The sequence below is a fragment of the Psittacula echo genome (genome assembly GCF_963264785.1).
Source record: "Psittacula echo genome assembly, chromosome: 3".
NCBI lineage: Eukaryota > Metazoa > Chordata > Aves > Psittaciformes > Psittacidae > Psittacula > Psittacula echo.
Genome location: NC_137736.1, coordinates 18,467,802 through 18,490,052, shown reverse-complemented (window position 1 = coordinate 18,490,052; position 22,251 = coordinate 18,467,802). Strand labels below are relative to the sequence as shown.

The following is a 22,251-nucleotide window of genomic DNA, read 5'->3' as shown; positions in this document are numbered from 1 at the left end:
TCTCTCCCTCATGACTTCAATTTTGCCTAGGAGAATCTGTATAAAAACAAACAAAATAAACAAAATGCCAACAGAAATGCTTCTATTGCTTTCCTCCTCTGTTTCTAATGAAAACTGTTCCTTTAAAACAGAGCAATATCCTCCCCTATGATTTTTGCAGTCACAACACAGAAAAAGAGAAAACCTGAAAGGAAAATTGACTCATTTTGATTTTTCCTAGCTCAAGACAGGAAACATGCCAATGGGAAAGAGAAAAAAAATCATGTTGAGTAAATCTGTATTTTAAACTGCCTCTAATGATCAACAGCAATCATACAAATATTTATTTCTGGTTTTAACAGTTTATTTGTGTTTAAGCTGACAGCTGATCTTTAATTTGATACTCCATTTCCTTTACATAAATATATATATCTTTTAGATCAGTTCTTTAATTATACACTTTCTTAGGCGTTCAGACAGCAACTTGTTGGGGAATGATTTTGTCATACTGCCTTAGCATGCACTTTCTGTTCACTAATTCTTTGGTTGCTGATGTTCAATTCAGTACTTACAATCAAATACTGTTTGCACTGAAGCTGACAAGAAAATGTCCAATAGTTTCAACAGGGTGCTGATTTTATCCTTAATGTTCATGCCACAGTGGGAGCTGCCATTATCATCTAAACCAAAATGTTTAATATCTATTTAGTGCTTTGAAGTGCAGCTCCTCACATTGGAGAGTAAGCGTTCACAGTTGCAACCAAAAAGCCATGGAGGAACTGCACCCCTGCTGCTGGAAGTGCGAAAGAGAGGCATGAAGTAGGACGATGTCTCATTTATGGTTTAACAGTTTGGATAACATTTTTGCGTGTGGTTTGCTCATGTGGCGTCAGTAACATGGATTGTGCAACCCACAGCCACAAACAGGTCTCTGCAACCTGCCTCTTTATTATGTCTCCAACCTGTAGACCGTCTAGATCACCTTGCTGCAGGCAATCATCTAGAGATAACGCTGCTAAATCTGTATGTATGCAAGGAAATATCATGATACATAGGTTTTTCTACTTGTGTATTTAGTGCTGAAAAATGCTATCAAATTCAACAAGAGCTCAGCATGTAACATAAAGCAACTGCTTATGAATGCTTAAATAGTTAGGAACCAAACTCCAGGTAGCCAGATTTGAAAAATGTAGGCAATCTTTGAAAGATGTGCTGTATTGAAAGGATGCTAGTCTAAAACTGCCCATGAAGTCTGAGAGTTTATGATGTAAAGAAACCTGTAGCTTGCAGTGTGTGCTTCCTACTTTTCCTGGATTTCATTATGCCTTCCTGCCTGACGGAACAGCTGTAACATTAAACCTATTGAAATTTGTAAAGTGCTTAGAGACTCACTGAAGGGAGGCAGTAGAGGAGTAAAAGGTACTCAATTTTCATTGCTATTCTATCAGGAAAGATAGTTTCCGGAGTGCCTTCATAATAAGTAAGAATAAATAACTGCAAATGTAGAATCTGTTCTTTGCTCATTAATGGGCATCTTTGGGCCTGTGGTTGAGGAGAATCTCCTTTAAGTAGAAGGTGAGTATAGATTTGAAGATTTGAATTAATATTTCAGTACCTTTCGTAGGGCCATGGCTTGAACTGGTGTGCTTTACTACTGCATGAACACTATCTAGACCTACTGGCATTTAAATAATAGTGGCAAATTGTTTGACCATTTTCTCCTGTCAAATTTCAACTAGGTTTTCCAATAAATCATTGACTAATGCTTTTTCTTCATTATTTGGTTAGCTCAATAGCCAGCTGAACAATATTCATCAAACAAATTACTTACTTTTTCCCCATCAATCTGCGAATAATTTATTCACAAATACTTTTTACATGAGGCAGCCAGCTCTAGCCAGGACAAATCAAGGTAATTTCCTACTCTTTTGATCAAATGCCAGTAAGACTTTATCTTGGACAGCTCAATAGAGGCAAGTTTTAATGCATAATACATAATGGGTAAGCTGAGGTTTTCACAGTTCTGTGTGAGCTCTCAGCTACTGCCCATATTTTTCAGTAGTTCAACTGAGAGAGGAATGACAGGGGGACATATATTTTCCATCCAGGTATGCTCAGACACGTTTCACAAAGCCAGCTGTACAGCTCTGAGGGTGTAGGGCTCACATCAGCCACAACCATGATGGGGCAGCCCCTTGGCTGGAACACGCAAACTGTTTAACAGAGCAGGAGTCGAGGAGAGGAAATGAAGATGAGTATTGTGCCCACTCCAAAACACAAACAAAACTTAGAGGCAGAATGAAATCAAGCAACGTGGAATTTGGCCAGTACACTGGGGATAATGTCTCTAGCTCTTGAGAAAAGAGTCTTTAATGAGTAGCCAAGACACAAGACAGCACATCCCCATGTAGATGTCTCCAGGACAACGTTCACACTGTGGTTCCTTTTCCCCAGTGTTCTCATGCAAGCAGTTTGGAAGCTGCTGACAATCCCTTCCCGCCCTTAGTGGCTGTCATATTGCTGACAGAGCTGATGAGCATGGCCTTATCTGCCTGTATGCTTACCCCTCTCTTTTGTTGTGGAGAGCTTAAGGCTGCAACACACCAGCAGCAAGGGGCCTCAAGTAGATAGGGCAATGAGGCCATAAGATTTCTCCCCTGCTTAAGGTTTGCAGCCAGCAATCTGCACTGCACGTTAGCAGTGCTTTTGTAGCCTCTGCCCCTGAACAGGGTGCTGGATCCTCATTAGGGTGGGTCCTTCTGCTGTTGGTTGGAGATGTATGGGACTTCTGAATGCAGTTTACCTTTGCACTCCATGCTGCATGCAGGCCTGCTAAGCAGTCCTCTCACCTTTGTCTTCTGCTGCTCAGGCAACAAAGCGGGGAGAACAAGAGCCGTTTATCATGTTTGTAAAGAGCAAAACTTTGCAACAGCAAGCAAATATATATTGGAGGAGTGGCACAAAGAGGGAGTGGTTGCATATGGGTTTCTGTAGGATCAGCGTGTGTTCATGCACATTTGTGCATGTATAATAATATGTCTAATACAACACTTTAATCTTGATCCTTCCTTGAGATTCTGTTGGTTAATCTAGTTACTCCCAAATGAGAGATGCCTTCACCCTATGCATTATGCAGAAATCTAGGTATGATGAAATGCAGGCAAATATTTCTGCAGCATCATCAATAAATGAATTATATGTGGTATCTACTCAAAACAACAACATGCTAAACACTGAAAGTCAAATGGGATGCCTTTCTGAGAAACCAACAGCTGACCACATATTTACTCTGCATCTCACAAATAAACATGGTGAAAGCACAAAAGCAGAGGAAAATATTTATCCTGACTTTATACTTGGAGAAAGCTTTTGACTCAGTCTGGCTCTCGTAGCTGAGCTATGCAAAATGGAATTGGCAAGGGGAAAAAATGACATAATCACATACATGTAACAATCCATTGAAAGTAGGACACACAAAAAAGAAGAAAAAAGGCTTTAAAGGAGAAGGTAGACTAACACAGTGGCCAGCTTCATGCCTGCTCTTTCTGTCATCTATGCTGGGGATTTATCAGCCTCAGACAAACAGTTCTCAAACTGAATGAGCGATCTCAAGCACCTGCTTAAATTGTCACAATACTACGAAATGTATTTTAACACACCCTGTTGCAAGGCCATGTAGTGAGAAAGGAAGAACGTCGGTGATGAATGGCAGGATAAAGATGCTCTCTTAGAAAACACAGATGAAGAGAGAGAGTTGGAGATTCAACATGGGTAATGGACTCCACAAGGTTTTTGTGCAGCGTAGGCAGTTAATGGTCTAATTCCATTTTTAGAGATGTGAAAGAGGGAAACCAAACAACGACTGAGAAATGATTTTTACTTTGTGCACAGCATGTGTGTATAGAACACAATGACACTGTATCTAGGGTGGGTGCCTGTGAGTCAAAAAGCGCTTAGAAACATTGGAGAGTGAAAAATGCTGCAGTGGCTGAAACTGAATCTTTACAGTGTGAGGCTTCAAAGGAAACACTCTATTCAGTTTAACAAGGAGAAGTGGTACGAGCACCATGTATAGTCACTTACCCAAAAATGGGGGGGTTACAGTTTTTGGGCAAAGGCATAACAAGTCCTGATGTCTCAAAGTTGGATGAATTCAGCCTTAAAGGAAGCATTTTCCTGGCAGCAAGAATAATTACGTTGGAATAAATTAGTAAGTAAAGTAAAGCACTTGCCATTACTTGGAGTCTAAGACAAGATGTGCTGTCTTTCAAACTCACTTTGATACAGTTGCTGCGAAAAAAAATCTATGGCTTGTGTGTATGGGTCAGATTAATGGGTTACAGTGGTCCCTTCTGGCACTTGTTGAGTACACATAGCTCAGAATAGCACACCATAGCTCAGAATAGCACACCATAGCTCAGAATAGCATGGATTTACCTATTTAGGATTTACCTTTTCACCAGTGTAACTAACTGCGGAGCAGTGGTGAAGTAGATGCTGGTATCTAGCAGCTACAGTAAGAGCAATAGGGTATTCAAAATGGTACAATTGTGAGAAAATTTCTTCCAAGAACATAATGAAAATCATCAGGTCACTGCTGTACTTTTCAGCATGGTAATTCATGTCCTGGATCAGTGTTCCTCAACTAGCAAAAGAGCACAGGAAATAAGAAGTACAAAGCAAATGTGGACTGGGGGGTCTGCAAAATCAGTGGCCTTGTGCACACAGTAAACTTTGCATCCATGACTGCATCCATGTGTATATATCAGGACTACTGCTGCCAGGCTTAAGAGGCACAAGGGGATGTATTTTCAGCATGGGAGTTTGATGAAGGTGCAGCAGTTTAACCAGCATGATGGAAGGTGACCAGTAAGTGAGAGATGTTCTAACCTGTTTTCTAAATTTTGTGTAAGGGACATGGCTTAGTTTACAGAAGTGATGTTTTTCAGTGAAGGAAAGATGTATTTGAATGCTGGCCAAAGGAGGAGGTAGAGCAGAAAGACTGGAAACAGGCAGCAAGAACACATAGGCACACGAGAGTATTGTAAACATAGGTGAAGAGAGTCTTGTTTTGTTTGGGCAGCCCTTTCTCAGTCATGCTTATGGATTCAGCCTCATTTGCAGTTCGGGAGCTAGGAGAACTTCAGTGTGGACAGGATTAAGTGGCCCCCAGGCACCTCATGGCTGCAGTTCTGCAAAGAGATCTACTGTGTACAAGAACTCGGGTAATTGTGGTTGGAGGGTGAAAGTTCTCATCATCAGTTTTAGGAGGGTCTTTTTTCATTCCTACCAGGCAACCCTCTCTACTGTAAAGTGTTACAGAACTAGTAACAAAGGCCAAACTAAAATCCAGTCTGATAATCATGCTCAGTTATGAACACAGCACACACTTCCTGCTAGTGGAAGTAAACAACCTCACCCAAGCCAAGGCATGCTCAAGACCAAGGTGCACTGGAGTCACTAGAATAAATCCTAAACCAGCCATTTTGTGTGGGAGCAGCAACCCAAAACTGCATAGGCTCTGGAGATTCCCCACTCACAGAAATGGTATAACACAGACTCAGCTCCACCAACAACAGAACTGATGGCCTGGAGGGAGCCTGGACAGCAAACTGCACAACGCACATGAGGAGAGCACTGATTTACAGCTAAGTGGAATGAAGCAGCAGATAACTGGCTGAGTTACTAGACAGAAGGCTAATGCCTCAGTTCTTTGTTTTTACAAACAGGAAATTAAATCCCCGAGCAAACAAAAAATCTCTGTGAGCAGGCCGGGAAAAAAGGTGGTGGAGCGGTGGCAAGAATCCTGTGTGGCAGCAGCCCTTTGCTGAGTTAACGTGGGGAAGGCAAGCAGGGGAAAAGAAAACTTGTCCTAAACAGGGCAGCACTGCTTTTGTGGAAGAGTGACCTTATCCCCTGCTTGGGGCACACGGCATCCATGGTGCTCCTGACTCCCTGTCCTAACCCAGGCTGTGCAGGGCAGCGACAAAAGTGGACCCCTCCCCAGAGGTGGGTTTTGAGTCTATGCCTGCATGGGTGGGGACGCGAGCGCACCCTGCAGTTAGGGCTGTGAGACCACGTGTAGGGAACGCCCGTGTCCGAGCTGTGCGCGGATCAGCAGGCAGCTCTCGGCCACGGTTTGCGCGGAGATAGAGATGGGGGTGACCCCCCATGCCTGTGTTGTGGTTCCGTGTGGGGGAACTCTGGGATGCGGATGTGTCCGTGAGGAAACGGGCCCTCAGCCGATTCCTGCGCCGGGGGTACCCGCTTGGGGTAGGGGGCACAGTGGACACGAGGAGACCTCACCCCGGAGCGGCGGGGCCGGGGAAAAGTGGAGCAGGGCAAGAGCGGCGCCCTGGAGGCCCCGCGCGCTCGGAGGGCCCAACGGCCATTCCCGGGCGCTAGCAGCGGGGAGCCCAGCTCCGAGACCTCTCCCCTTCCCCGCGCCCGGGGGCTGTCCCGGGCCACGTGTGCGTGGTGGCTCCAGGAGGCCGGGAGACGCGGACCCGCTAGGTGACGGGCCCCGGCACCGCGGAGCCTGCTCTCCTCCCCAATCAGGGTGCGTGGGCCAACCCGGGCCGGACCCCCGCGCCTCCCCCGCTACCTGCAGGAGGGGGCGGGCGCTGGGGAAAGTTTGTCTCTGTGGTTGGCTGCGCCGCGCGGCGCGGCCGGTCGGGGCGGGCGGGCGGGCGGCTCCGTGTGCTCGCAGGGCAGCGGGACGCGAGCTGTTGGCCGAGGAGAACGCTGCTGGCAGTCCTGCTCACGCAAGGAGAGGCACACGCGTAACCCTGCCAGCATGGGGCACCGCGGGCTCAAGGCGTCCTGCCTGCCTCTCTTCGTTCTCCTGCTGCTGCTCGGTAAGCCCGCGGGCTGCGCGACCGGGGCAGCGCGGGGGGGGGGGGGCGCGTTGTGCTCGGACACCTTACCCTCAGGTAGTGGGGGAGACCCGAGCCCGCGGGCACGGGCCCCTTGGCGCGGGGGAGGACCGCCCGCCGTGCTGTGCCCGCCTGAGGCGCGGCGGAGCGCAGCCAGGCGCTGCCCTCTGAGAGACGGCGAGGCCGGGCTCAGCCGTGCCCAGCCCCGCTCAGCCCCGCTGGCCGGACCGCTGCCTTCGCCCTCTCTTGGCACGCCCGGTGGCATGAACGGTCGGCGCAGCCCTAACGGCTCCGCATTCCCTCGGCTCCCGGTGCTCCAAGGCTGGGGCGCGGATTGCTGCCGCGTATGTCCCCGGAACTTTAAGGGGGATGGGTCGCGGGGCGTGCTGCTTGCCGCGGTTCCCCGGTGAGAGGGGTTTCCACAGGCGGCCGGGTTGACGTGACGGTGTGGCCGTAGCTGCTCTTACGCGACCCGGTGCATGGGCAGTGAAATTTCACCTCGCAGGGCGTGAAGTGACTCCTTTCAGGGCCGAGGGGGAGATCCTTTTTCTGTCTTCCTCCCGGCCTCGAGGGAAGCTGCAGGATGGGCCCCCACAGCTGGCAACGGAGCTCGGGTTCTTGGGGCACCCCGGTGTTGAGGGGGGGAAGAGATACTTGTGCACCCTCTCCTCCTGGCTCTTGGGGTTTGCTGCCTCTGCTGTGAAGTTCTGCAAAGAGATAACGAGTAATTGTGTAGGTGATGTTTAATGGCGTGTTCACGTAATTGTGTAGCTGTCGTTAGTTTAACATGTAGCGTTATTCCTTACTGGTGTCAATGCCAGGCAGGCGGTGTGCAGAAATAAAGACACTATAGCAAGAACTACACAAAAGGCGGAATGGCGGGGTTTGTTTTTTTTGCTCTCCCCTTTCCTCACACATACTTGCCCCCCTTTTCTCAACATTGGACTTGTAGCATTGTTGTTAACAGTGTTACTGAAGTAGCAGTTTGTTTAACTAGAGAACCAGAAAGTTGTTCAGGTAAGATAGTTATGTGTAGTACTTAAGTGGTTCTGTGTGGTCAGGAGTACTTCAGGTGCTGGTGAGCAAGCATGCCCCACAAAAATTACTACATGCAGTTCTTGATTCAGAGCACTTGCAGGTAGTAAGTGGGAGCCTTTTCCAGATTTAGGGCGGAATTGGTAACAGTGCCCCAGCCCCATGCTGCAATGCTTTTCAAACAAAACTGTATTTACTGACTTAGTTTCTGCTTGTATAACTGTATAACTAATTCTTGTTTTAAACTCTGCCAGAGCATTTTCCTTGTGGTTTGGCTGTTGAATCTTTCATAGCCAGGTCTGCAAAGCAGATAGTTACAGTTGAAAACTCAGCTTCCTAAGCCTAGCTCATCCTAGTCTCTTTGCTGAGGCTGCTTGCAGGCAGTGGAGCAATTGGGGCAGATGGGTGTCTATCTACAAGTCAAGATCCTACCACACGAAGATGTTCACTGTGCTTTCTTTTACTTGCAGCTATCAGTCATCTCATTTATCTGTACAGTACAGGCATTCTGCCAGCTGGGGAAACAGTGAAGAACTATAGAGAGCACCTTTAGTGTTTCTGTTTAGAAACAGAAAAGGAATAAGTTTTTTTCAGGAGAATAGTTTAGTAGGACAAGTGGAAAATCAGGGCTCTCAGGTACTCAAGGTCATGCAGCAAAAAGTAAAAACCATTAAAGGATGATGTGCAGCGGGAAAGTTGCTACCTTATTAATTCCAGGTAAAATAATTAGAAGAACTTATTCTACTATCCTTTAATGGTTTTCTGAGCACTGTTCGTGATATGGTTTGTCTGGGTATTCTGAGTTGCCTTTTGGGGATATATGAAACCTGTGCTGTTAAAATTGAAAGTGCTTTTGTGTGCAGGAGAAAAGAAAAACAACCTAAACTTTTCAGTCTTTAGTGTGTGTTGTGGTGTGGCTATCTTTATGATACTATTACTTGGTAGCTTCTGTGAGGTATTCAAAACGCTAAGAAGTTGGGAAAATAGTGTTCCTCTCACTCTGGATGGGAAAAGTATGCTTCTGTGAACATGTGTTTTCTAGGAGCTTTTTAATAGAGAGACATGTTGGAGCTTTTTGTTAACTAATGTGCTGCAAGTGTTGAATTCTTGTATAAAAGGTGGTGGAGGGAAGGAGTTGAAGCATAGAAGAGTTAGTCCCTTGTGTATACTTAGACTTGATTGTTTTGTTCAGATCTTTATGAAATAACCCAGCAAAAGGATGCAAATGGCTGAAGTATCTGTGACAAATAAGAATATTTTCTCATCCTTTTTCCTGGATCCAGTGCAGTTATAATCTGCTTGGTAAGGAGATTGTGTATCCTGAGATTGTCTTGATCTGGACTCTCTCTTTTTTTCCCCTCCTCTGGTGTGGTTAGATCCTGAGAAGAAAGGGCAGCATGAGATCATTCTGTACTGCCATTGCCTGTTTTTTGTATGATTTCATTCTGCAGTCAGTGTGTGTTATCCTGTGAAATGCTCTGGAAACCAAAACAACCCTTCTAGGACAAAACATCCAAAAAACAAAGCAGGTATCTTGTGGTTACCAGGTCTCAGACTCTAAAGTAAAGAGTAAGCCCTACAGCTCCTGGATTATCCCCTACCTCCACCTGCGGTTCTTGTTTGAGTTTTGAAGTAAGAATTTCAGTGTATCTGAAAAAAGCTTTTTTTGTTTAAGCGCTGTGGGGCTTGAGGAGAGCAGGCACTCAGTAGATCCTGGTGGAAAACAACTGAATATGAGTTTCCCAGAGATGGCCTTTTCTTACTACTGTTTAGACCTGTGTGACACTTGCTGTCCGCTGTGATGAAAATCAGTTCCAGCATGACAGATCCCCAGGAGTCTTGTGTTTACATGAATAGAGTTGTTTCATACAAATCATATCTGAAATTCTTTGTTGTTTTTGTGTTTTCTCTTTCTTTCTTGTCCCCAGAAGCTGCAACATTTAGGCCTTTGAATCAAGGTGTAATTCAAGCTCTAAAATAGAAAGCTTTTGGTAATTAGTATAAGTTATTGTGATCAGGAACTTCAAGGAAAAGTGTGCTTTAGTCTTCCCCTGCATTTGCAGCTGAAGTGACAGTATTAGAAAATAGGAGATCCTCAAGGTTTAGGGCAAGGGGCTGGTAGCCCAAGGTGTGTTAGGGTGGAATCTTCTTCCTGTTCCTTGCTGGTGCTTGCTCCCTTGCCCGTGAACCCAGGACTGGTGCTGGTGGCCTATGCCTTCTGTTGGTAGAAGGCAGGCTCAGATCCTCACTGATACTCAGAGGAAAAGCTGTTAGCTAGGCCTGCCTATTTCTGTTGTAGCTTTAGAAGTGGTTAAAAAGGCTCCCAAAGGGGAAATACCAGCAAGCCTGTCCTGTTCTTAACAGCTGTGGACTGCCAAGGCACTATAAGCATGTAATGAGCATTGGAACTGGGTTGGTGAGGCACTGAAGAGCAGGTGGTGTTGCTCAGGAGGAAGCGCTTTCCATGTCATTTTGCTATACTGATGTATTTCTTAGCTTGTTGTCTGTGGGAAGATGTGGGAATCAAAGGGAGAGCAATGTCGCAACTGTTTTTCCTTGCATCCTGTGTTCCTTTGGGTTGGCAAATGATAGCTTAGTCACCTTTTTGGGCTGTCTGGTGTGTTAGTAGGTTCCTTTTCAGGGCTTTTTATGAGTCCGAGTGCTTTTCCTGAAATCCTTTGACCTTTTCTCCAGGTTTCTCAATTCTTACGTTTCAGCATAGCAACAGCTTGCTCTCTTTAGGTAGCCTCTGTTATATTTGGCTGTAATCCCTAAACTGTGGTACAAACCTGCCTGAACAAGATCTGAAGTAAGCAGTAGGGGTCATTTAAAAATGCAGCCGTATGCTTGATTAGAGGGGAATGTACTTAAGAAATAATATATGTCCATCCACCTAGCTATATAAACAAACATTCAGGGACATTTGAGATTTCAGCTTTCATGTCTAATAAGTTCATGAGTTGATTTGCTTTTGTACGATTGTTTTATTTGTTGTTGGGTTGTTTTTTCTAGTCTCCATAATCCTTGTCAAACACTTCCTTGCAAAACAGACCTGTATATTTAATAGGGAAAAGGTTACATATCTCAATAAGATAATTTTAGAACGTGAACATTTAAATTGTCTGGTTTTAGATGCCTTTCGCTGATACATATTTTCATGTGTGTTTGTAGATCTGTGTTCTAAAAGTAAGGAAAATGGACACATTATCTGCAAATGGAAATTCTTTTTAGTTATGTATATAAATCAGTCACTTGAAAGTTAAGTTGGAAAGAACTTCAGGAAGACATTACTGATATGAGCTGGGTCAAAGCAGGGGTTATGCCAGTGTCTATCAAAGTCTAGTAGTTTCAAAAGAAAGATATTAAGTGGTGTGTAAAGTAAGTATCTATATCATAATGTAAAGAAAAAAATACTTTTAATACTTCGCTTTTGACATTTATTGGAGATGTTCAAGTTAATTCCCAGGCCTCTGCTCAGCATCCTGCTTTCTTAGAAGTACTGAAGTAGTAAGCAGTAAGTTTCAGACCAAACTGCTTTTGGGATAGGATCATCTGAAAAATAGCTGCTTGAATGCTGTAAGACTTGAATAATGTCTTTCCAGATCATTGGCATTTCTGGAATAAGAAGCAAGATTGAAGGTATGGAACTTTAAGAAGTTTCTTCATATTTTGAGTTTCGTATCAGAAACTGGCTTATTCATTTACGTAAAAGTTTTCATAATTCTAAAGCATAACTGAATTCTTCTAACTGAGACAGAAAAATGGATGGTCCTTTTTTTTTTTCCTCTGGAGTTGGAAGATGTTTCAAAGCTGGGCTTCCAGTGGAAGTCATTATCACCTTAAACTTAGTCAGAATGGTCAGTTAAAAGTGAGCTAGAGGGTAGAATCAGCATTGCTAAATACCTTTGCTGAGTCTTGTGAAATTGTAAAGGAGTATGGTAATGCCAGTAGATTTGAGTAGATATAATTGACATGGGGACTGCTTGAAACTTGTGGTAGAGTGTTGCAGTTGGTGCTCCTTTTCATTACACTAGATGAGGTAAGTTGCAGGGAAAGTCTTATGTGACAGGGTCTGAACAAACAGCCTGAAGAATAGTATATTTTGTATGTAGCAATGGCAAAATACTGCTGCAGAAATATGGAGAATAGTTGAAGCAAGCTAAAGAATTTGACTAGTGTTAATCTCTGTGGGCAGCTGGAATTCGTAGGGATGCTTTACAGGATCTGAACTGTTAGCTGGGGTATGGGAAGAATAGGTAAGTAAGTAAGACACTGAGTCCTGGATAGGATTTCCTTTAAAAAAGGATCTAAGGATGGTTTTTGGCATTAATTGACTTATGAACTTCAGGAATGAGAGCTAATTAAAGACTGGAGCTGCCAGGCAAGCTGTCGCAGCTGCTGGTAGGCAGGGCTGCCAGCAATGCCTGGAGTCTATCTGCTTGATACTCTCTGTTACGAGGGACGTCTCTTGAATTGTTTGTTATTCAGCAAGATTTTAGGCATTCATGCTGAAATTTTCTGGGCTGTGTGTCTACCAAGGTTGACTTATTTTTTTCTAGGAAATACCCTCCACCCTGAAAAGCTCCAGTATTTCCAACTGTTACACTTGGGGAGAAGCAGGAAGATTTTTGTTTCTTCTTCTTTTTAATTATCATGTGTTCTGGCCAGTTTTCCATCCTCACTCTTGAACAAATAATCATCTCAGCTGCCAAGCTGTGAAGGTCTAGCACCTCCATGCTTTAGAGCAAGAGCTGGAAATTTGGCTGGAGTTAAATGTGCATCAAAAAAGTGGCTTTTGCTGGCCTTATGGAAAATGTCCGAATTTGGCCACATTGTAAAACTTGGAAAAGCATTGGTTTTTAAGTGCTGGGTAGGGAATTAGTCATGGGTGCCTAGAGGAAGCACTCTGTCATTGCTTTTAAGGTGTCAAAGGATTACAGCTGGAATTGGGGGCGGAGAAGTGGAAGCCTCTTTTTTAGTCCAGTTTCAGATTTCTGTAAATGTAAAATCGTGCCGCCCCCCCCCCCCCCGTTTCTTTTTTTTTTTTTTTTTTTTTTTTTTTTTTTTTTTTTTTTTTTTTTTTTTTATCCTCTCTTGTGTTTCTCCCAAAGTGGCCAATAGTGGGGTAGCGTGCTGGTCTGTGTAGATCACTGATCATGTCTGCTGTGGGAGGTTGCTGCTTGTAGCACACAAAGTATATATATCACCTTTCTTATATGTGGATTTAAAAGGAAAAAAAAAATCAATGTAAGCTTTATGTGTGGTTTTTAACTTGTTCTCTGGCTTCAGCTCTTCTCTGAAGCTTTTTCCCAGGTGCCCCCCATTGTCCTTTACTTCATGCTGGCTGTAAAACAACTCCTGCTGCTATAGCTGTTGCTCACTCTCTCTCTAAAAAAAGAACTTATGCCACTCTTTCTGTTTAACAGGCTTGATTAGTCTGGACTTGCCTTTCTGCCGGCTTTCCTAAAGATGTGGTTTAGCTGTGCTGCTTAGTGCTGGCTTAATGACTGCAATTTGCATGCTTTCATGCTTTTAGAGTCACTCTTTTCTTGCCTTATCAGTAGCCATTCTAAAGAGTTTGGTGGAACCATTACTGGGGGTCATGTTGGTTAGCCAGGGTCCAGTTCTGACAAAAGCTAGCTCTGCTTAGGTTTGCCAGTCTTAAAAAGAATAATTACCAATGTAAAGGACTTTGTTTCCATGCGTGTTCCGCTGTTAGCTCCAAGTGCAGATATTTAGCCGGTCTTCGATGCAATGTGGCTGTGGGGAATCTTTGAGCAGGCTGTAACTGCATTGTTCTCCTACAGGCATTAAAATCATTGTTGCAAGAGGCATCCACGGGGACCAATGCCAGCTTCTTATTGATGTGTTCTGTTTCGTCTATTGACACACTACCCTTCATTATTACACAGTGAATCCTGTGGCAGTGGAATTTGCTATTAAATCTGCTGGGCAAAAGGGAGTTGGCAGAAGCTGCTTTAAAAGCAGTGTGACGACTGCGTTTGCAAAGAATAGCTTCTAAATATGGAACAGATGCTGAGCTAATAGAGGACACTTCCTAAATTTTCAGGGTACCAAACATAATAATTTTGAGGAAAAATATCGGAGTTCACCTCATTTGTGGATAATCATTCAAGTTTTAATGCCCTTTTCCCCAGAAACATATGTATGTCTAATCAGAACATGTATCTATTTGTGCTTGAATACAGTAACACTAAGGTGAAGACAGGCAATTATTAGTTAATGGATACTGTTAGAATAAGAGGCAAGGTGTTAGCCTTTCCATCTGTGCTCTAATCCTCTTCCGAGTGCTAGAGGGTGGGAAAGGTGATGCATCTTCCTTTGCTTTTTGATACTGCCACAGACTATTTTGTGCTTTCAGAGTACCACCTATAATATTTACCCAGATGTTACAACCTCCACCATCTCCCAAGAGAAGCGTTGTGTTCTTTAGAAGCCCAGTGACATACTGTGTACTGGGAGGTGGTGTCAGTGGGTAGAATTTATGTCTATGCAAAGAGCTTTTATGTTGTGTGTAGAGTGGGCTTGTTCATAGTCGGTTCATATGGAGATTTAAATTAATGCAGAGTAGTAAGTCTATTGCATCAACCTTGTTCCCTTTGATCTCTGGGTTTGGTTCTAGACAGGGCATGCTCTACCTTTTGGCTTGGAAAGCTTAAGTGCTTGAAGCAGGCTTCATTAGTGAGAAAATAAAAGAGCATGACAATCACTCTCTGCTTGTCTGGGGGTGGAAGGTAGCAAGGTAAGCCTGGGTCTTTCACATCTATCACAAAGCAGGGTTTAATGGACACTAAACTATTGACTAAGCCCCAGTTGCTGGCAACTGTATTGATAGGCAGCTGTCAATAGCTGTAAAGCTGCTGACATCCATAGGTTCGTGGGTTTGTTTATTAAAAAAATAAATTGAGAAAATAACATGTATAGCCTGGGGTCAATGGGCACAGAAGTGTGGCTGTTGCTAGAGGTGGGGAAAGGAGGGTGAAGAGAGAGCACCGGAGCAAGACACACTTCCCAGAGAGAAAGGGAAGTGGGTGAATAGCTTGTTTAAAATGGAAAAATGAGCGTCTGCATTAGATGGTGGTGTTGGGGCAGTTATCACCACAAGTCACCCTTGGTAAAAACCACAAGTTACTCAAAGCTCTGCAAACAAATCTTGAAATACTCTGATCTTTTAAGCAGAGTTTTCTGCTTACCACTGGCAGATAAGCAGAATATCTAATTGAGGATTCCTGCAAGAGTTTACAGCAAGGGCTGAAGTGAGCAAAGCAGCAGCAGGTACTGGCTGGCATCCTAGTCAACAAGGTTGCTGTCTGATCAAGGCTGAGTGACTTTGGTACCGAGTTTCCCATACAAAACAGCCAGATGTGTGTTGTCTGTGGCTGACACATGCATGTGGAGGCTGTTGAAGGGACAGCCCTCTTTGCTCACCCACACAAGTAAAACAGTCAAGAACTTTGGCCTTCAAAGTTATTTGAGTACTTCTCAGTACTATTTAACATCACCAGCTCCCCATCAATTGCTGTTTTTACACACATTATAAATCTGAAAGGCTCATGAACTGATGATTGCTTTAAGTACATACAGCCAAGGAGATTTTTTGACTTGGAATTAAAGCTCTACCTTTAAACCTAGGACTACGAAGAGGTCTTATGCCACCAGATTATGATAGGACATATCCTGATGATTGGTCCTCTCTGTTTAGTAAGACTCTTAAATTCCTCATAGGTAATTGCATGTACCCACTTTCTTGTAATTTGGTCTAAAATTTGCTCCTGATTGTTACATTTATCTTGTTTAAAACAGCTCTCTAGTACTTCCTCAGAGACAGTAATGTGTATGGCTAAGTCGTGCTGGGTTTGAGCACTTACTTTCTAAAGATGTGTGAAATGGAGCAAGTGTGGCTATCTGTGTTCTTGCTGTGTCATTCTTTGGGAACGGCAGGTTCATACACTGAGTGTAGCTTGGGCAGTCTCTGGGAGCTTGCAGGGACCTGTGGCTCTGCTTCAGTAGTCTCTGCTGCAGGAGCCTGAGACTGTCTCCTAGCTAATCTGCCTGTACTGAGGTGGCTTTCTGAAAGGGTAGTGAATACCTGCTGGGAAATTTGAAAAGCACTCATTTAGACACAGTTCTGCCTATCTGGTGGTATATATTGTTGACATTTCTGAGAGAATGAAATCTTTCTTGCCCTCTTTCAGAACACCTGTTTCTGTGTATGTAGTCATCTTTTGCATGTCTTTTCATCCATTTGAATCCACTTCTACCTAAACAGCCTTCTCTGTAGTATCAGAAGTAGGAATGCTAGCAGGAGTTTTGTCTGGTCATCTCGGGTGTTTTGTTCTGCAGGGAAATCACTATAGGTAGAAGCATGGGAGTGTATACTTCTTATAGGGCAGAATTGTGAGAGGCCGTGAGACTTGAACTCAGCTGAATGTGAGTTCATTGATGCAAAACGATAGCAAAGGTATAACTGCGCATGTGAAACTTTACAGAGGTTCCTCACTGCATCTGTCTTGGAAAAAGGACCCTTATGGTCTAATGAAAGATCTCTTAAGAATATTGCCTTAGATCACTGTGGTTACATAATACAGCTATTAGATTCTACAGTTATTCTGTGACTTGAAGTTATAATTCTTATAATGATTTCTGCCACATGCATGCTGAATTATGCATTGCATGGAAGCTCCTGTCACAAGTCCCAAGTAATAATAAAACTGGAATTTAAAACCAACTGAGTCAAAAATGAAAGGTTGCAGAACATTCTTTGAATTTATGGTGACAGTCATATAGAAATTCCACTGTCCATTTCTGGATCCCCTCTCACCATCATATGACTCAGATTGTTATGCAAGGTTTTATTTTTTTTTTTTTTTTTATGTTGAGATAGAAACTAATTGGAATAAGTTAGTGTTTTCTTTCTCTGCCCTTTGACATTTTTGGCATTTAAGGAGGAAATAGGGACAAACATTTAATGGAGTGACATCCAGGCCTAGCAGGAACTTGTGAAATGATGCTGAGGAAGTCTCTTCTTTTTAATTCCCTTTTACAGACAGAAGTTAAGGAGCTTCATTTTGAAATTTTCCTGCAGCATATTTCTTCTAAATCCAGTGCTGTCTCATGGTGTTAGGCTGGCTTTGAGGTCTGCAATTCAACATTCAACTGTTGTGCATTTCCACAAAAATATATAAATACTGAAACAGTCCACAATAGTGATGTTAGGTATGTTGATGTTCAAGGACACAGCTTTTACTTCTGTTGTTTCAGGCTCTCCGCAGATAATTTATAGCTTGGCTTGCAGTATATCTGTTTGGGTTGGTTCCACTCAAAGTCTGGGCTAAACAGTGTATATAAATATGTATCTTTCCTGTGGAAAATAGGGTTCTCTCTGATTATGATCCCAGATGAGTTCAGCTTAACAGATAATCATTTCAGATAACCGGTTGACTGACCATGCCTGTAACTTTTCTCTAGCAGTCAGCTATGTAACATACCCTGTCTTCAAGTGTTTATCAGCCAAGAATAAGAAGTACTTTTGATTACAGCACCATGCCTGAGAGCTTTCTTTTTCCACAGATTTTGTAATCTGAATAATGTGATGCGAGTACAGCTGTATTAGAATTGTAAACTCCCGTAATGATTAGAAGGGAAGAATACACCCGCCAGAAGGATTAATGAAGATGGTTCTTTTCATCAGGAGAGAGATGTTTTTCCATACAATCTCAGAATTCTGGGAGATCTTACTGATTGTACTGAGCAACTGTAGGTGATGGACAGGCAGTGACTTTCTGACATTGAACTGCTAGTAGATGGAAGTGCAGTAGTGTGAATGGGGCAGGCAAAATTACAAATACCTTAAAAATTAGTGCCCAGGGAAGATAATTACTCAAGTGTTAAACTGGTTATTTTTTTAAAACCAGTTCTCTCTGGCAGAGGATCTACTTTCACTATAAATGCAAAGAGTGCTTCTTTTGAATTTAGGGACAGGCTGTGCTTTAAGACTTTGTCGCAATCCCTTGTCCAATGCTTGCTTATTCCTTGTGAAGGGGGCAAAGGTCTCTGTTTTTCTGGGAAAGGCAAAATCTGATCTAGCTGTGTGCTTTGTACCCTGCATTTGGAGTCTTGGTAGGTTTAGGTTATAAAATTGCAAATAGTATAGGCACTTGTAGGCTGCTCTTGCATTGCATTACAGTGCTTGAATTCTGCTTGAATTCTTTGAAATGTCTTAATTTGATGTTTGGATTTTAACTGATTTAAGCTCCTGGGATATGCTCCTCACAACATTCATCTCTAAAAAAACCTGTTCTTATTTCTGAAAAATTAAGTGGGGAAGCAGGGAGTGAAGTGACAGGAAAAGTGTATGGTTAACTACAGCTCTGTAAATGCTTCTAAACCTTCTCTTTAGGTCTTTCCGAGCAGCAGGAGTGCCTTCTAGGTACTTTGCTACTTTCTGCCCTGGGTTCAGCAGTAGCAGTCATTTTTCTCCTTCTTAGTAGCTGGTGCAGTGCTTTGGTTTTGACTTTCAGCCTGGGAACAGCGCTGATAACACCGATCTTTTTAGTTGTTGCTCAGTAATGTTTACTCTGACCAAGGACTTTCTCAGTCTCATGCTCTGCCAGGGAGGAGGGGAAGCTGGGAGGAAGCAGACACAGGACACCTGACCCAATCTAACCAAGCAGGCATTCCATACTGCAGCGTGTCATGCCCAGTATAGAAACTGGGGAGAATTACCCTGAAGGGCTAGATTGCTGCTTAGGTTGGGCTGGGTATCGGTCGGCAGGTGGTGAGTGGTTGTATTCTCTTCCCTTGTTATTTCCCTTATCATTATTTTGACTGGTGGTAGCAGCAGTGGTTTTGTGTTATACCTGAGTTACTGGACTGTTCTTATCTCAACCTGTGAGAGTTACGTTCTTTCAATTCTCCTCCCCATCTCTCCGGGAGTAGGGAAAGGAAGAAGAAGAGGAGTGAGTGAGTGGCTGCATGGTTCTGAGTTACTGACTGGGCTTAAACCACAACAGTTCTTTGTGGTGCCCAATTGGGGCACGAAGGGTTGAAATAGCGACAGATCTCCCCAGAATGTGTCTAATCGTATTTATGATAAGCATTTACTGTTTCAGATTAGTAGTCATTCATCACAATGCTGATTTATTGGCTCTCAAAGTTGTTGCTCTTGATCGCAGAGTTTCAGCATGTTGTACCTCACTTACAGCCCGTATTTGCTGTTTTAATGTTTATTTTCTGGGGGGCTTGGGCTAAGGTTCTTGTTTCATTGTACTTTATGGTAATGACTTGTAATACAATAGACTCATTGATCATGAAAATGATCTGGCTTGCTTTCCCGGTGTGGTCATCACCTCTTTACTTTGGGAGGTATATAATGGAAGTGTTTAGCAATTGCACATCTTTTTTTCCTTCCTTGGGTGGTCAACCTATGAAGGAGACATTCTCTTATGCTCCCGCCTCCCCCACCAGGCTATTTACAACATCATTTGAGAGCTCTGAAGGTTTTGAATGGCCTTTGGGTACCCTTGAGACCTGCCTGCTGATCGTGATGGGGATCACCATGTTTGCACACATACAGAGGGTGTTTTACCCATGACCATTTCATCTGATCTGGAAAGTTAAGCAGAGTCGGGTTTGGGTCTTGTCTAGGGTTAGACAACGGTATAGGAGGACCAAGAAATTTTCCCTGAGGCTGGGCAGTCATGAGTGGCAGGGTGTGTGGGATAGTATGGGCAAGTATCTAGGCCAGTGGGCCCCTCCAGTGCTTTGGAACTTCACCACTGAACAAGTGCAAAATCTGGAAAAACTAGTAAAACACTTAAATGAGGTGTGTTGTCATGCTGGTCATACCAGAGAGGGACAAATTATGGCAATGTGGTGGGACTTTGCCTATGCTTACAGAGTCCTGTTCAACACTATCCAGCACCTTCAAAGTGAAAAAGATGTCTCCGGATCTGATGGCAAAACAACAGATAACGCAGCTTCAAATACAGCAGCTACACCAACCTCCGTGACAAGTACAGCAGCTACTCAAACTCTGACTACAACAGATAACGCAGCTACTCCAACTCCAAGTACAGCAACTACACCAACCCCAGTCACAAGTACAGTAGCTACTCAAACCCCAACAGCAACAGACAGCTCCTGTCTGTTTCCAGGGAGGAAAATAATCCAAATCCTGCTGAAAGCTGGTTTTGCCATTAAACGGAGTAAGGTCAAGGGACCTGCACAGGAGATTCAATTTTTGGGAATAAAATGGCAAGATGGACGTCGCCAGACCCCTACAGATGTGATCAACAAGATAACAGCAATGTCTCCACCAACTAATAAGAAAGAAACACAAGCTTTCTTGGGTGCTGTGGGGTTCTGGAGAATGCACATCCCAAATTACAGTTCGATTGTAAGCCCTCTCTATCACGTGACCCGGAAGAAGAATGATTTTAAATGGGGCCCTGAGCAACAACAAGCCTTTGAGCAAATTAAATGTGAGATAGTTCATGCAGGAGCCCTTGGACCAGTCCGGAATGGGCCAGATGTAAAAAATGCACTGTACACGGCAGCTGGGGAGAATGGTCCTACCTGGAGCCTCTGGCAGAAAGCGCCAGGGGAGACTCGAGGTCGACCCCTCGGCTTTTGGAGTCAGGGGTACAGAGGCCAGCTATGCCCCAACTGAGAAAGAGATACCAGCAGCCTATGAAGGGGTTCGAGCTGCTTCAGAAGTGATTGGCACTGAAGCACAGCTCCTCCTGGCACACCCCAGTTGCCCGTGCTGGGCTGGATGTTCAAAGGCAGGGTCTCCTCTACACATCATGCAACCAATGCTACATGGAGTAAGTGGGTTGCACTAATTACACAACGAGCTCGAATAGGAAATCCCAGTCGTCCAGGCATTCTAGAAATCATCATGGACTGGCCAGAGAGCAATGATTTTGGAATGTCACCAGAGGAGGAGGTGATGCATGCTGAAGAGGCCCCACCATATAATAAACTGTCAGAAAGTGAAAAGCAGTATGCCTTGTTTACTGATGGGTCCTGCCGTATTGTGGGAAAGCATCAGAGATGGAAGGCAGTTGTATGGAGTCCCTGACAACAAGTTGCAGAAACTGCTGAAGGAGAGGGTGAATCGAGTCAGTTTGCTGAGGTGAAAGCCATCCAGCTGGCCTTGGACGTCGCTGAACGAGAAAAGTGGCCAGTACTTTATCTCTATACTGACTCATGGAGGGTAGCAAATGCCCTGTGGGGGTGGTTGCAGCAATGGAAGCAGAGCAACTGGCAACGCAGAGGTAAACCCATCTGGGCTGCTGCACTGCGGCAAGAAATTGCTGCCCAGGTGCAGAACCTGCTGGTGAAGGTACATCATGCAGATGCCCATGTACCCAAGATTCAGGCCACTGAGGAACACCAGAACAACCAACAAATGAATCAAGCTGCTAAGATTGAAGTGGCTCAGATGGACTTAGATTGGCAGCATAAAGGTGAATTATTTTTGGCCCGGTGGGCCCATGACACTTCAGGCTGTCAGAGCAGAGATGCAACATACAGATGGGCCCGTGATTGAGGGGTGGACTTAAGAATGGACACTATTGCCCAGGTTATTCACGAGTGTGAAACGTGCTGCAATTAAGCAAGCCAAACGGTTAAAGCCTCTTTGGTATGGAGGACGATGGCTGAAGTACAAATATGGGGAGGCCTGGCAAATTGATTATATCACACTCCCACCAACCCGCCAAGGCAAGCGCCATGTGCTTACCATGGTAGAAGCAACCACCGGATGGCTGGAAACATACACTGTGCCCCACACCACTGCCCAGAACACTATCCTGGGCCTTAAGAAACAGATTTTGTGGTGACACAGCACTCCAGAGAGAATGAGTCAGACAATGGGACTCATTTCTGGAACAACCTTATAGGCACTTGGGCCAAAGAGCATGGCATTGAGTGGGTATCTCACATCCCCTGCCACACACCAGCCTCTGGGAAAATCGAATGGTAGAATGGGCTGTTAGAAACTACACTGAGAGCAATGGGTGGTGAGACTTTCAAACATTGGGATACACGTTTACCAAAATCCACCTGGTTGGTCAACACCAGAGGATCTGCCAACAAGGCTGGCCCAGCCCATTCAGAACTTTTACATACTGTAGAAGGGGATAAAGTTCCTGTGGTGCACATGAAGAATTTGCTGGGGAAGACAGTCTGGGTTTTTCCTGCTTCAGGAATACTTTTGCTCAGGGACCCGGACGTACTTGGTGGGTAATGCAGAAAGCTGGGGAAGTCCAATGTGTACCTCAAGGGGATTTGATTTTAGGGGAAAACAGCCAATGAACTCAATTGTATGCTATTG

General features: G+C 44.2%; 1 protein-coding gene across 1 annotated transcript in view; it reads left to right on the top strand.

Moving 5' to 3' along the window:
* Window positions 1–6,775: 6,775 nt before the first annotated feature.
* Window positions 6,776–22,251, top strand: part of PTGFRN (prostaglandin F2 receptor inhibitor) — a gene marked incomplete at both ends in the record, with an annotated part of 71,535 nt that continues 56,059 nt past the window's right edge. Inside the window, one exon of the mRNA XM_080613737.1 lies at window positions 6,776–6,836. Coding sequence (XP_080469863.1) covers window positions 6,776–6,836 — 61 coding nt within the window. The remainder of the gene's footprint in view (window positions 6,837–22,251) is intronic.